The sequence below is a fragment of the Tachyglossus aculeatus genome, chromosome 2 (assembly GCF_015852505.1).
Source record: "Tachyglossus aculeatus isolate mTacAcu1 chromosome 2, mTacAcu1.pri, whole genome shotgun sequence".
Classification (NCBI taxonomy): Eukaryota; Metazoa; Chordata; class Mammalia; order Monotremata; family Tachyglossidae; genus Tachyglossus; species Tachyglossus aculeatus.
This window is the reverse complement of record NC_052067.1, coordinates 164,810,636-164,825,717: the sequence shown is the minus strand read 5'-3', so window position 1 is coordinate 164,825,717 and position 15,082 is coordinate 164,810,636. Positions and strand designations below refer to the sequence as shown.

Here is a 15,082-nt window from a genome sequence, read left to right as displayed (position 1 = left end):
TGACTTTGGGCAAGCCATTTAACTTCTCTGTGCCTCTGGTCTCTCACTGAAAAATGGGGAAATCAATCCCTGTTCTCCCTCTTACTTAGACTGTGAGCCTCATGTGGGATCTGATTATCTTGTATCTAACCTAGCGCTTAACACAGTGCTTGGCACCTAGTAGGCGCTTAACAAATACCACGACGATGATGACGATTATCATTATTATTATTATTCTCATTATTATTATTCAACCGGTGAGGACAATCTCAACTCCAACAGACGATCGCTCTCCCCCCAACTTTAAAAGCCTTATTGAAGACCCACCTCCTCCAAGAGGCCTTCCCTGACTAAGCCCCCCTTTCCGCTTCTCCCACTCCCTCCGGCATCACCCTGACTTGCTCCCTTTGTTCAGCCCCCCTCCCCACACCACTTATGTACCGATCTGTCATTTATTTATATTTATATTAATGTGCCTCACCCCCCTCTAGACTGTAAGCTCACTGTGGGAAGGGAATGTGTCTATCGTTGTACTATACTCTCCCAAGAGCTTAGTACAGTGCTCTAAAAACAGTAAGTGAAGCAGCGTGGTTTCGTGGGCAGAGCACGGGCTTGGGAGTCAAAGGTCATGGGTTCTAATTCCGCCTCTGCCGCTTGCTATCTGTGTGACTTGGGGCAAGTCACTGAACACCTCTGTGCCTCAGTTCCCTCATCTGTAAAAGGGGATTAAGACTGTGAGCCCCACGTGGTGAGCCCACTGGTGGGTAGGGACTGTCTCTATATGTTGCCAACTTGTATTTCCCAAGCGCTTAGTCCAGTGCTCTGCACACAGTAAGCGCTCAATAAATACGATTGATTGATTGATTGATTGACAACCTGATTATCTTGCCTCTACCCCAGAGCGTAGAACAGTGCTTGGCACATAGTAAGCGCTTAACAAATGCCATCATTATTATAATAAACAGCCAGCAATTAGTCACATTTCCACAGAGGAAGACTTCAACCTTTGGAGGACATAATTCTTCGTAATAGAAATCAAAGATTATGTGCCGGTAAATTGATTTGACACTAGATTATTTTCTTCCTCCTCCCATTTCTCCTGGTCGCATCCCAAAAGAGCCCAGAGAGCAAAAAGACTTACCCCTTTAAGTACGTCTTCTCGGTAGCAACTGTATTTCATGAATAAAGTAATTTTCCAGCTAGTGTTACAATTAACAGCATTCACCTATTAAGAGGAAGAAAAAGAAAATATTTGTGTTGACATTCTAGTGAAGCTGTAGGGTAGATGTGACTTTAATGTACTTCCCAGCACTTAAGACAGTGCTTTGCACATAGTAAGCGCTTAACAAATACCAAAAGTATTATTATTATTATTATTCCAGGCTCTTTAGAGAACCCTTCCACGCCGCTTGTACATACCATATACACTTAGATCTGTACCCTTTAAGCACTTGTTGTTCACCCCATCTTCAGGCCCACGACACTTATGTACATGTCCAAAATATATTTTAATGTCTGTCTCCCACTCTCTACTGACAACACCTTGATGGCAAGAAATATGTCTTTCATATTTGTCATATGTTGCCAACTTGTACTTCCCAAGCGCTTAGTACAGTGCTCTGCACACAGTAAGCGCTCAATAAATACGATCGATGATGAAATATGTCTACCAACTCTGTTGTACTGTACTCCCCTAAGCTCTCTGTTCTGCCCAAAGTGCTCAATAAATACCACTGGTTGATTTATTAATTGATTGACGGGAAACAAAAACAAAGCTTTCCCCATACCAATATCACTAGTGCCAACACTACAAAATCGCTTGGGAATTTCGCAACAATAATAATAATTATGGTATTTGTTAAGCGCTTACTATGTGCCAGGCACTCTACTAAGCGCTGGGGTGGTTACGAGCAAATCGGGTTGGACAGAGTCCCTGTCCCTCATGGGGCTCACAGTCCTATTCCTCATTTGTAAAATGAGGAACTGAGGTACAGACACTTTTTTTAAATGGCATTTATTAAGCACTTACTATGTGCAATGCATTGTTCTAAGCTCTGCGGAGGTTACAAGGTGATCAGGTTGTCCCACGGGGGGCTCAATCTTCATCCCCATTTTACAGATGAGGGAACTGAGGCCCAGAGAAGTTAAGCGACTTGCCCAAAGTCACGCAGCTGACAATCGGCGGAGCCGGGATTTGAACCCATGACCTCTGACTCCAAAGCCCGAGCAGTTTCCACTGAGCCACACTGCTTCTCAAGTGGCAGAGCCAGGATTAGAACCCATGACCTCCTGACTCTCAGGCCCGGGCTCTAGCCTCTCAGCCATGCTGCTGCAAACCACAAACAGTGTTGAGAAACAAATAGCATTTGCTCAGTAGCATTTACTGAGCAACTCCAGGGTGCCTGGCACTGTAGTAGGTGCTTGGAAGAGTACAAACTATGGAGAAGGCATGAGCCCTGCCTTCAGTGAGAAGCAGCGTGGCTCAGTGGAAACAGCCTGGGCTTCGGAGTCAGAGGTCATGGGTTCTAATCCCGGCTCCGCCACTTGTCAGCTGTGTGACTTTGGGCAAGTCACTTCACTTCTCTGTGCCTCAGTTACCTCATCTGTAAAATGGGGATTAAGACTGTGAGCCCCCCGTAGGACAACCTGATCACCTTGTAACCTCCCCGGCGCTTAGAACAGTGCTTTGCACATAGTAAGCGCTTAATAAATGCCATTATTATTATTATTATTATTATTATTAACTTCCCTGTGCCTCAGTTCCCTCCTCTGAAAAATGGTGATTATGACTGTGAGCCCCACGTGGGACAACCTGATCACCTTGTATCTCTCCCAGTGCTTAGAAAAGTGCTTAACAAATCCCATCATTTACTTGTTTTTTCAATCAATTTGTGAGCTCACTGTTGGGTAGGGACTGTCTCTATATGTTGCCGACTTGTACTTCCCAAGCGCTTAGTACAGTGCTCTGCACACAGTAAGCGCTCAATAAATACGATTGATTGATTGATTGATTGATTTACTGAATGCTTACTGTGTGCACAGCATTATATTAGGCGCTTCTCCCACTCCCTTCGGTGTCATCCTTGAACTTGGATTTGTTCCCTTTACGGCCCCCTCCCTCTGCCCCACCACGTTTATATCCACATGCATCACTTATTTCTTTATATTAATGTCACTACTCCTCTGGACTATATTCCCCCAAGCTCCTAGTACAGTGCTCTGCACACAGTAAGTGCTTCATCATCAATCGTCATCAATCGTATTTATTGAGCGCTTACTGTGTGCAGAGCACTGTACTAAGCTCTTGGGAAGTGCAAGTTGGTAACATATAGAGACGGTCCCTACCCAGCAGTGGGCTCACGGTCTAAAAGTGCTTGATAAATATCAATCAATCAATCAATCGTATTTATTGAGCGCTTACTATGTGCAGAGCACTGTACTAAGCGCTTGGGAAGTACAAATTGGCAACACATAGAGACGGTCCCTACCCAACAGTGGGCTCACAGTCTAAAAGGGGGAGACAGAGAACAGTACCAAACATACCAACAAAATAAATATGATTGAATATGAATAAATGAATATGAATAAATATGATCTAAAAGTGCTTGATAAATATGATTGAATAAATAGACTGTGAGCCCACTGTTGGGTAGAGGCCATCTCTATATGTTGCCAACTTGTACTTCCCAAGCGCTTAGTACAGTGCTCTGCACATAGTAAGCGCTCAATAAATACGATTGATTGAATGAATGAATGAATGAATGAAGAACGATTGATTGAATGAATGAATGAATGAATGAATGAATGAATGAAGAGAGAGCTTGGCTACTCTCATCCCTGCTCCCCTTTCTTTGCCCTCCGCCTCTTCCCTTCCCCAACCTCCCTGGGGCATGTGAACTCTCTCTCTCTCACTCACACACACACACACACACACACACACACACACACAAAAAAAAAAAACACACATACACACACACTCTGTCTATCTATCTATCTATCTATCTATCTATCTATCTATCTATCTATCTCTATCTCTCTCTCCCCCACAATCCCAAACTCACCTCTTTGCATCCAGGATTGTCGAGAAGCTCTATGTTGCTGGCGTGTAGTGGTTGTCCCGCATTGACAGGCATCAGTACAACTTTGTCTCCCACAACGATCTGGAGTTCAAAAGAAGCCACAGTTTCAGCCAACTGACCGGTGTCACCATCCTCATCAGTGGCATTTATGGATACCATTGCTTACTGCGCTTTCTGTGTGAAGGGCACTGTTCTAAGCATCTGCGTATACTACATCATCTTCTGGTTCAATGTTTGATCTCTTGCAAGGTTAATACCATCAGCCTGGTCTCACAAACGCACTGAGCTTTGACTTTCGCGATGGAGTTTTGTCTCTGTATTTTGATCATTGTATGGTGTGCTGCCTAGGTAGCAGAATTAAGGGAGCCCTGGAAGCTATTTCGTTGGCTTTGAAAGTGTTGGGGCTTGGGAGTCAGAGGTCATGGGTTCTAATCCCAGCTCTTCCACTTATCAGCTATGTGACCTTGGACAAGTCACTTAATTTCTCTGTGCCTCAGTTACCTCATTTGTAAAATGGGGAGGAAGACTGTGAGCCCCACGTGGGACAACCTGATTACCTTGTATCTACCCCAGCACTTAGAACAGTGTTTGGCACATAGTAAGTGCTTAACAAATCCCAACATTATTATTATTATTATTATTATTATTTGACTCCCTGTAAACTTTCCCTGATTTTGGTGGCATCTCTCTGGCCTAAGTTTAATCTTCTCCGGATCTAGCTTTGGTCCACAGAGCTAAACAAAATGGACCTATGATCAGCACTTGGAACAGTGCATAGTAAGCGCTTTACAAATACCATTATTATTATTATTATTATTATTATTATTATTATTATTTCTTAAACCTGCTTGTCCCTGATGTTAATAATAATAATGATGGAATTTGTTAAGCGCTTACTATGTGCAAAGCACTGTTCTAAGCGCTGCGGGGATACAAGGTGATCAGATTGTCCCACAGGGGGCTCACAGTCTCAATCCCCATTTTCCAGATGAGGGAACTGAGGCCCAGAGAAGTGAAGTGACTTGCCCAAAGTCACCCAGCTAATTGGCAGAGTGGAGATTTGAACTCATGACCTCTGACTCCAAAGCCTGAGCTCTTTCCGCTGAGCCATGCTGCTTCCCTGATGTTCTGAAGATCCTGCCTAAAGCAATTTTTCTGATGTTTATATTTTTTTTTAGTTAAAAGTAGCCCCTGAAAGACAAGAAGCATCAGCTAATGCCATCTTTCCCAGTGCTTAGCACATAGTAAACGCTTAACAAATGCCATTATTTATTTTATTTTTTATCTTTCAGGCTCTTACTATGCTGTCAAGGAACCAGCATGGCCTAGTGGATAGAGCAGAGGCCTGGGAGTAAGAAAGACCTGGGTTTTAAGCTTGGTTCCACCACGTCTGCTGCTGTGTGACCTTGGGCAAGTCACTTAGCTTGTCTGCGCCTCAGTTCCCTCACCTGTAAAATGGGGATTAAGATTGTGAGCCCGATGTGGGACAGGGGCTGTGTCCAAGCTGATTAACCGTATCTACCCCAGAGCTTAGAACTGTAACAGTAATAATAATAATGGTATTTATAGCAATTAAATGAAGAAAACTCTGGTTAAAAGGAATGAAATGAAATGACTGACTATCTATTTTAGCTACCTTTCCCATTTTAAGAGAAGTAGCATGGTGTACTGAATACAGCACAAGCCTGGGAGTCTGGGTGACCTTGGGCAAGTCACTTCACTTCTCTGTGCCTCCGTTACCTCATCTGTAAAATGGGGATTGAGACTGGGAGCCCCATGTGGGACAGGGACTGTGTCCAACCCGATCTACCTGTATTCACCCTAGCACGTAGTACAGTGCCTGACACATAGCAAGTACTTAACAGATACCTTCGTTATTATTATCTTTATTCTCCAAGTTAGAATGTACGATAAAATCCCAAAGCGCTTCCCTGGCATTGGATGAGAAAGACGACTTAAGCATCTTCTCATTCGAAGAGCGTAGGGTTGGAAATCTGGGTTGTAATCCCAGCTCTGTCACTGACCGGCTGTGCGACCCTGGGCAAGTCATTTAACCTCTCTGGTCCTCTCTTTCCTTGTCTGTAAAATGGGGATAAAAAGATCAATTGGGAGCCTTGTGGTGAGACAGAAACCGTGACCGATCTGATGACCTTGCAACTACCCAGTGCTTGGCTCTTAGTAAGCATTTAATAAATGCCAAAATTCTTATTTTTAATCAGCATTTTAACTGCCTATATATATATATATATATATATATATATATATATATATATATATGTATATACATACATATCTCTCCCATGTCTCCCCCTTTTAGACTGTAAGCCCACTATTGGGTAGGGACTGTCTCTACGTGTTGCCAACTTGTACTTCCCAAGCGCTTAGTACAGTGCTCTGCACATAGAAGCGCTCAATAAATACGATTGATAGATTGATTGATTGATTGATTATATATATATCGATGAAGCAACAGTGCAAGCTGAGATGGAGAGAACTTCTTACAAGTCTGTGATTGTTCCTCCTCAATCAGCAAGCTCTTTGCCCCCCTGGAACTCTCAGTTTCCAGAAAAGTTCATCATCCTCTTAGGGAAACAGCGTGGCTCAGTGGAAAGAGCCTAGGTTTGGGAGTCAGAAGTCATGGATTCTAATCCCGCCTCTGCCATTTGTCAGCTGTGTGGCTTTGGGCAAGTCACTTCACTTCTCTGAGCCTCATCTGTAAAATGGGGATTAAGACCGTCAACCCCATGTGGGACAACCTGATTATCTTGTATCTATCCCAGCCCTTAGAACAGTGCTCGGCACACAGTATGTGCTTAACAAATGCCATCATCATCATTATTATTATTATTATTTATTTATTGAGGGTTCTAATCCCGGCTCTGCCAAATGGGCAAGTCACTTCACTTCTATGTGCCTCAGTTCTCCTGTTCTCCCTCCCCCTGTTAGACTGTGAGCCCACTGTTGGGTAGGGACTGTCTCTATATGTTGCCAACTTGTACTTCCCAAGCACTTAGTACAGTGCTCTGCACACAGTAAGCACTCAATAAATACGATTGATTGATTGATTGTGAGTCCCATGCGGGTCAGGGACTATATCCAATCTGATTAACTTGCTCCCGGCTCTGCCAAATGCTTGCTGTGTGACCTTGGGCAAGTCACTTCACTTCTATGTGCCTCAGTTCTCCTGTTATCCCTCCTACTTAGGCTGTGAGCCCCAAGCGGGTCAGGGACTGTGTCCAATCTGATTAACTTGTATCTATCCCAGCACTTAAACAGTGATTGACATGGCCAAACCTTAACAAATACCATAAAAAAAGAAAACTTCTAACCCAGGACACCCATTTCGGTATCTCTGACTTACTCTGGATTCACCTCAGTAAAACTAAGGACTAAAACTGGAAGGCTCTACATTTCATCTCCTCTTCAGACCCAGGTGTTGAGCAGTTTGTTCATTCACTCATTCAATCATATTTATTGAGCACTTACTGTGTGCAGAGCACTGTACTAAGCACTTGGGAGAGTACAAAATAAAAATAAGCAGACATATTTCCTGCCCTCAGTGAGGTTACAGTCTAGATGGGAGACCTACTTTCCACCAAATACAGGATTTAAGGGCATTTTAGGGAAGAAAGAAAAAAGAAAAGGAAAGAAAAGGAGGAAGGAAGGAAGGAAGGAGGGAGGGAGGGAGGGAGGGAAGGAAGGAGGGAGGGAGGGAGGGAGGGAAGGAAGGAAGTAAGGAAAGGAAGGAAAGGAAGGAAGGAAGGAAGGAAAGAAGGAAGGAAGGAAGGAAGGAAGGAAGGAAAGGAAGGAAAGGAAGGAAAGGAAGGAAAGGAAGGAAAGGAAGGAAGGAAGGAAGGAAGGAAGGAAGGAAGGAAGGAAGGAAGGAAATAAAGAAGGAAATAAAGGAAGGAAGGAAGGAAGGAGGGAGGGAAGGAAGGGAGGAAGGAAGGAAGGGAGGGAGGAAGGAAGAAGGAAGGAAGGAAGGAAGGAAGGAAGGAAGGAAGGAAGGAAAGGAAGGAAAGGAAGGAAGGAAAGGAAGGAAAGGAAGGAAGGAAGGAAGGAAGGAAGGAAATAAAGAAGGAAATAAAGGAAGGAAGGAAGGAAGGAAGGAAGGAAGGAAGGAAGGAAGGAAGGAAGGAAGGAAATAAAGAAGGAAATAAAGGAAGGAAGGAAGGAAGGAGGGAGGGAAGGAAGGGAGGAAGGAAGGAAGGGAGGGAGGAAGGAAGGAAGGAAGGAAGGAAGGAAGGAAGGAAGGAAGGAAGGAAGGAAGGAAGGAAGGAAATAGGAAGGAAGGAAGGAAGGAAATAGGAAGGAAGGAAGGAAGGAAATAGGAAGAAAGGAAGGAAAAAGGAAGGAAGGAAGGAAGGAAGGAAGGAAGGAAGGAAGGAAGGAAGGAAGGAAGGAAGGAAGGAAGGAAGGAAGGAAGGAAGGAGAACAGGATTAATTCTGTTACAAATATCAGAGCGGTGATGTGTTTATGCAGACTACACATACACAAAAGCCACAGGAGGTGAAAAAACTGTGAGCATTTTGGTTTCATCTAGAAGCAATGTAGAGTGTTTTCTTAGCCATGCTTTTTGGGAACACGTCTACACAAAGGCAGTTTCTGAACTGTGCTGGATTAAAGCACTTTCCCTTTTCACAAGAGTCTCAATCTTCAAGTGAAAATAAGCACGTCTGATACTTGCTTACAGTCAACTCTCAATTTCCCACCTGGCTGGGGACGGGAGAGCAAGGATGACTGAAACTCACAGATAATCCAAACATTCGCCATCCCCTTTCATTAGAAATGTCCAACTTTTTCTTCATGAAATCTTCAACACATTGTATCACATAGCTAAATGGACATAAATGAGTTTCACCTCCATTGCCCACTGTAAGATGAATAGGTTCCAGTGAGCAGAAAGCAGCGTGGCCGAGTGGATAGAGCCCAGTCCTGGGACTCAGAAGGACTTGGGTTCTAATCCTGGCTCCGCCACCTGTTTGTTGTGTGACCTTGGGCAAATCACTTCACTTCTCTGGGCCTCCTTTATCTGATGTGCAAAATGGGGAATGAGCCTGTGAGCCCCATGTGGGACAGGGACTGTGTCCAATCTGATTAGCTGGTATCTATCCCAACACTTAGTATGGTGCCTGGCACATAATAAGCTCCCGGCACATGAGAAGCAGCGTGGCTCAGTGCAAAAAGCCCGGGCTTTGGAGTCAGAGGTCATGGGTTCAAATCCCGACTCCGCCTCTTGTCAGCTGTGTGACTTTGGGCAAGTCACTTAACTTCTCTGGGCCTCAGTTACCTCATCTGTAAAATGGGGATTAAGTCTGTGAGCCCCACGTGGGACAACTTGATCACCTTGTAACCTCCCCAGCGCTTAGAACAGTGCTTTGCACATAGTAAGTGCTTAATAAATGCCATAATTATTATTATCATTATTAAGTGCTTAATAAATACCATAAAACAACAGTCACAACGACTAGACTGTGAGCCCGCTGTTGGGTAGGGACCGTCTCTACAAGTCTCTACACGTTGCCGACTTGTATTCCCAAGCGCTTAGTACAGTGCTCTGCACACAGTAAGCGCTCAATAAATACGATTGAAGGAATGAAGGAAGGGACGACAAAAGCGATTTAGTGACCCCACCCAGAAGGATCAAGCCCTGAGGAATTGGGAATTGACTGTAGTTAACAAGATTCCATGCTGAAATATCAACACAGGATCATGCTCACAACACACAGGAAAACTCTTCAAAACCACCCCCCGCCCTCCCAACACAAACCCCGCCAACGCATTCCAACTGTGTCCGGACCTAAGAAAATAATTCGAGTGCATTATATCACAGCATGCCATGCCTCAGGTGCATCTTACCTACAAAGTAAGTCGTTACCAATTTTAACCATCAGACTTGTACCCTGTGGGAGTGAATTAGTATTTCAAAATTCACGTTCGGCTACAACAAAATGAAAACGACCACAGCCAGATCTGTTCAGAAAACCCGTCACCAATGGTAGTGGCTAACCAAAATGATACTTTGCAGCTTGACAAATTACTCATATTATTCTGCTATTTTAAACTCTAATGAGAGTTCACAATTCCTCATTAATACTGTCACTGGACAGTCTAGCAGGCTGTCCTGGGTTCTACCCCTTTCTCCAGTCCAGGCCTTCTTCTACTCCCTCACCCTTTGGGGAAGAGGGAACTGGTAGTTGGATCTGTAGCTTGGGGTCTGAGAGAGAAAAAGACTGAGAGACAGAGAGAGTCAGAGGCAGAGGGTGTAAGAGAGTATTAGAGAAGACTGAAAGAGAGGAGAGAAGATGAAGAGGAGAGAGGGAGAGAAAAATGATACAGAGGAGAGAGAGAAGAGGATAAGAAGAGGAAGAGGGGAGAGGAGGAGAAAGAGTCCACTGTTGGGTAGGGACCGTCTCTATACGTTGCCAACTTGTACTTCCGAAGCGCTTAGTACAGTGCTCTGCATACAGTAAGCACTCAATAAATACAATTGAATGACTGACTGATTGAGTAGAGAGAAATACTGATAGAGGAGAGATGAAGAGGAAGAGGAAGGAGGAGAGCAAAGGAGAGAGGAGAGTGTGAAGAAAAGGAGAAGAGAGGAGAGGAAAAGAAGAGGAAAGGAGAGAGAAGGGAGAAAGAGAAAAGAGAGAAGCACAGAGCAAAGGACAGAGAAGAGAGTGATGGAGAGGAGATAGAAGAGAGTAAGGAAGATAGGAGGAGAGGAAAAGAAGAGCAAGGAACAAAGGGAAGAGAGAGTGAGAAGAGGTGAGCAAAGGACAGAGAAGAGAGTGACGGAGAGGAGAAAGAAGAGAGTAAGAAAGAAAGAAGAGGAAAAGAAGCACAGAGCAAAGGACAGAGAAGAGAGTGATGGAGAAGAGATAGAAGAGAGTAAGGAAGAGAGGAGGAGAGAAAAAGAAGAGCAAGGAACAAAGGGAAGAGAGAGTGAGAAGAGGGGAGCAAAGGACAGAGAAGAGAGTGACAGAGAGGAGAAAGGAGAGAGTAAGAAAGAAAGAAGAGGAAAAGAAGAAGAAAGGATACAGAGGAAGAGAGAGAGGAGGAGAGGAAAAGAGTGATGGAGAGGGAAAAGAAGAGAGTAAGAGAGGAGAGAGGTAAAGAAGGGGAAGGGAGAGAGAAGGGAGAAAGGAGAGGAAAGGACTGTGAGCCCACTGTTGGGTAGGGACTGTCTCTATATGTTGCCAACTTGTACTTCCCAAGCGCTTAGAACAGTGCTCTGCACACGGTAAGCGCTCAATAAATACGATTGATTGATTGATTGATTGATTGAAAGAAAAGAGTGATGGAGAGGAGAAAGAAGAGAGTAAGAGAGAAGAGGGAAAAGAAGAGGGAGGGATAGAGAAAAGGAGTGGAAACAAAAGAAAAGAGGGAAGGATGTGTGAGGGAAAAGAGAGGGAGCTAGCGGTGGGGGATACGGAGGCTCTGGAAGGAGGGTCTCAACCCAATGATGGTGTAGACACCCCTGCTTTGCCCCTCAGTCACCCTCACATCTCAGGGGGCTCCTACAGGTGCCCTTTAGGGCCAGGAGTCCCACCCAGCCGAAAGGATGGAAGAGTCATTCCAGCTCCCTACAGCCAGACAAGAGGCTGCCCGTCCGCCCACCCGCCCACCCTCCAACATCCCACCCCACTCCTCTTCCACTGCCGTACTGACATCTGGGGTCTTCCGCTAATTTTCGGGTCACCTGGTCTGCAAAATAGAAGCCCTTTACAGGACCACCCGCCCACTTTCCAACATCCCACCCCATTCCTCTTCCACCGCTGCGCTGACTTCTGGGGTCTTCCGCTAGTTTTCGGGGTCACCTCGTCCGCAAAATAGAAGCCCTTTACGGGAAACCTTATCAAGCAGTGTGGCCTGGCGGAAAGAGCCCGGGCCTGGGGGGTCACAGGACCTGGATTCAAATCCTGGCTCCGCCACGGCTGCTGTGTAAACTCGGCCGCATCACGTCACTTCCTCTGTGCCTCAGTGACCTCATCTCTAAAATGGGGATGAGGACTCTGAGCCCCAGGTGGGACAGGGCCTGTGTCCAACCTGATTAACTTGTCTCTACCCCAGCGCTTCGAACAGCGCTTGGCACAGGGTAAGCGCTTCACAAGTACCATCATTATTATTATTAGATTAGATTATTATTATTAGATTAACACCATCATTATTATTAGAGAAGCAGCGTGGCTCAGTGGAAAGACCATGGGCTTTGGAGTCAGTGGTCATGGGTTCAAATCCCGGCTCCGCCAATTGTCAGCTGTGTGTCTGTGGGCAAGTCACTTAACTTCTCTGTGCCTCAGCTGCCTCATCTGTAAAATGGGGATTGACTGTGAGCCCCCCCGTGGGGCAACCTGATCACCTTGTAACCTCCCCAGCGCTTACAGCAGTGCTTTGCACATAGTAAGCGTTTAATAAATGTCGTCATCATTATTATTATTATTAGTTTGGCATTGTCACCTACATTGTCACCTTCGCTCCTCAACTTCCAGAAGGGATGGATGTAAAACCAGGACCCCTCATTCCCAGCGGCATCCAGGGACACCCGCATGGCGTTCTTCTCCAAGAGAGCTGGGAGTCGCTTGTTGACTGTCAGATACTTGTTGCTCTTTATGTGCAGGAGCTGCAAAGGAAACAAATTCATTACTTCTTCCGGACTGGAGTAAAACCTTAATGAAAATGCTCGCCCGATGGATAGTGCTTACTGAGGGCCTGCTGTGCACTCAACAGAATCCAGCAATCCCTGGCATTTGAGAATAATAATAATAATATTGGTATTTGTTAAGCGCTTACTATGTGCAAAGCACTGTTCTAAGCGCTGGGGTAGGTACAAGGTAATCAGGTTGTCCCACGAGGGGCTCACAGTCTTCATCCCCATTTTACAGATGAGGGAACAGAGGCCCAGAGAAGGGAAATGACTTGCCCAACATCACACAGCTGGCAAGTGGCGGAGCCGGGATTTGAACTCACGACCTCTGACTCCAAAGCCCGGGCTCTTTCCACTGAGCCACGCTGCTTCCCCCTGAGGCACTTCTCTGTGCCTCAGTTGCCTCATCCGTAAAATGGGGATGAAGACCGTGGGTCCCACGTGGGACAACCTTGTATCTACCCCAGCGCTTAGAACAGTGCTTGGCACATAGTAAGCACTTAACAAGTACCATTATTATTATTATTATTTATTGAGCACTTCAGAGCACCTTACTAAATGTTTGGGAGAGTACAGTAGAACGGAGGTGTCGAGACACCCAGCCTGTTCACGACGAGCCTACAGTCTGGAGGGGAGAAACCAATGGGATTTATTGAGCGTTTACTGTGTGCAAAGCACTGCACTAAGCACTTGGGAGACTCCTGACAGCCACATATCTGTCATGTGACCTTGGTCAAGTCACTTCACTCCTCTGTGCCTCAGTGACCTCATCTGTGAAAAATGGGGATTAAGACTGTGAGCCCAATATGGGACAGAGACCGTGTCCAACCTGATTACCTTGAATCCACTGCAGTGCTTGGTATGTACCGAGTGCTTAATATGATTCTTATTATTATTGTCGTCATGATTATTTTTATCACCATCATCATCAATCGTATTTATTGAGCGCTTACTATGTGCAGAGCACTGTACTAAGCGTTTGGGAAGTACAAATTGGCAACATATAGAGACAGTCCCTACCCAACAGTGGGCTCACAGTCTAAAAGGGGGAGACAGAGAACAAAACCAAACATACTAACAAAATAAAATAAATAGAATAGATATGTACAAATAAAATAAATAAATAAATAGAGTAATAAATATGTACAAACATATATACATATATACAGGTGCTGTGGGGAAGGGAAGGAGGTAAGATGGGGGGGTGGAGAGGGGGCCCTCCATTCAAGGCCCTACTGAGAGCTCACCTCCTCCAGGAGGCCTTCCCAGACTGAGCCCCTTCCTTCCTCTCCCCCTCGTCCCCCTCTCCATCCCCCCATCTTACCTCCTTCCCTTCCCCACAGCACCTGTATATATGTTTGTACATATTTACTACTCTATTTATTTATTTATTCATTTTACTTGTACATTTCTATTCTATTTATTTTATTTTGTTAGTATGTTTGGTTTTGTTCTCTGTCTCCCCCCTTTTAGACAGTGAGCCCACTGTTGGGTAGGGACTGTCTCTATATGTTGCCAATTTGTACTTCCCAAGCGCTTAGTACAGTGCTCTGCACATAGTAAGCGCTCAATAAATACGATTGATGATGATGATAGTATTATTATAATAGAACAGAGTTAGTCAACGCTTTCCCTGCCCAATGCAAAGTTACAATCACGAGGGGGAGACAGAAACTAATATAAATGAATTCCAGATATGTACATAAGTGATGATGGGGGGGTGATTATTAAGTGCTTAAAGGGTATAGATCTAAGTGCCTGTCCTCTAGGAGTTTATACTCTGGCATATGTGTGTGTATATGTGTGTGTATGTGTGTGGAGAGAGAGAGAGAGAGAGAGTGTGTCTGCGAGGGTAGATACAAGCAAATGGAGTTGGACACAGTCCTTGTAGAAGTGAAGTGAGTTACCCAAGGTCACTCAGCAGACAACTGGCAGAGCGGGGATTAGAACTAATAATAATAATAATAATAATAATAATAATAATAATAATAATAATAGTGGCATTTATTAAGCGCTTACTATGTGCAAAGCAGTGTTCTAAGCACTGTGGGTGGTGGTGCATGGCCGTTCTTAGTTGGTGGAGCGATTCGTCTGGTTAATTCCAATAACGAACGAGACTCTGCAATGCTAACTAGTTACGCGACCCCCCGAGCCGCTAATCTCCTCACCGTACCTCGTTCTCGCCTGTCCCGCCATCGACCCCCGAGCCTGGAATGCCCTCCCTCTGCCCATCCGTCAAGCTAGCTCTCTTCCTCCCTTCAAGGCCCTACTGAGAGCTCACCTCCTCCAGGAGGCCTTCCCAGACTGAGCCCCTTCCTTCCTCTCCCCATTGGCCCCCTCTCCATCCCCCCCATCTTACCTCCTTCCCTTCCCCAC

The 15,082-nt window shown here is 45.2% G+C and overlaps 1 protein-coding gene across 2 annotated transcripts in view; it reads right to left on the bottom strand.

Moving 5' to 3' along the window:
• The window catches only part of ITPR2 (inositol 1,4,5-trisphosphate receptor type 2), a 616,651-nt gene that overhangs the window by 446,655 nt on the left and 154,914 nt on the right, over positions 1 to 15,082 (bottom strand). For both annotated transcript variants that reach the window (XM_038760705.1, XM_038760713.1), the window contains exons 5-7: positions 12,524 to 12,682; positions 4,041 to 4,139; positions 1,121 to 1,204 (exon numbers count right to left, since the gene is read on the bottom strand). In XM_038760705.1, coding sequence (XP_038616633.1) covers positions 1,121 to 1,204; positions 4,041 to 4,139; positions 12,524 to 12,682 — 342 coding nt within the window. The remainder of the gene's footprint in view (positions 1 to 1,120; positions 1,205 to 4,040; positions 4,140 to 12,523; positions 12,683 to 15,082) is intronic.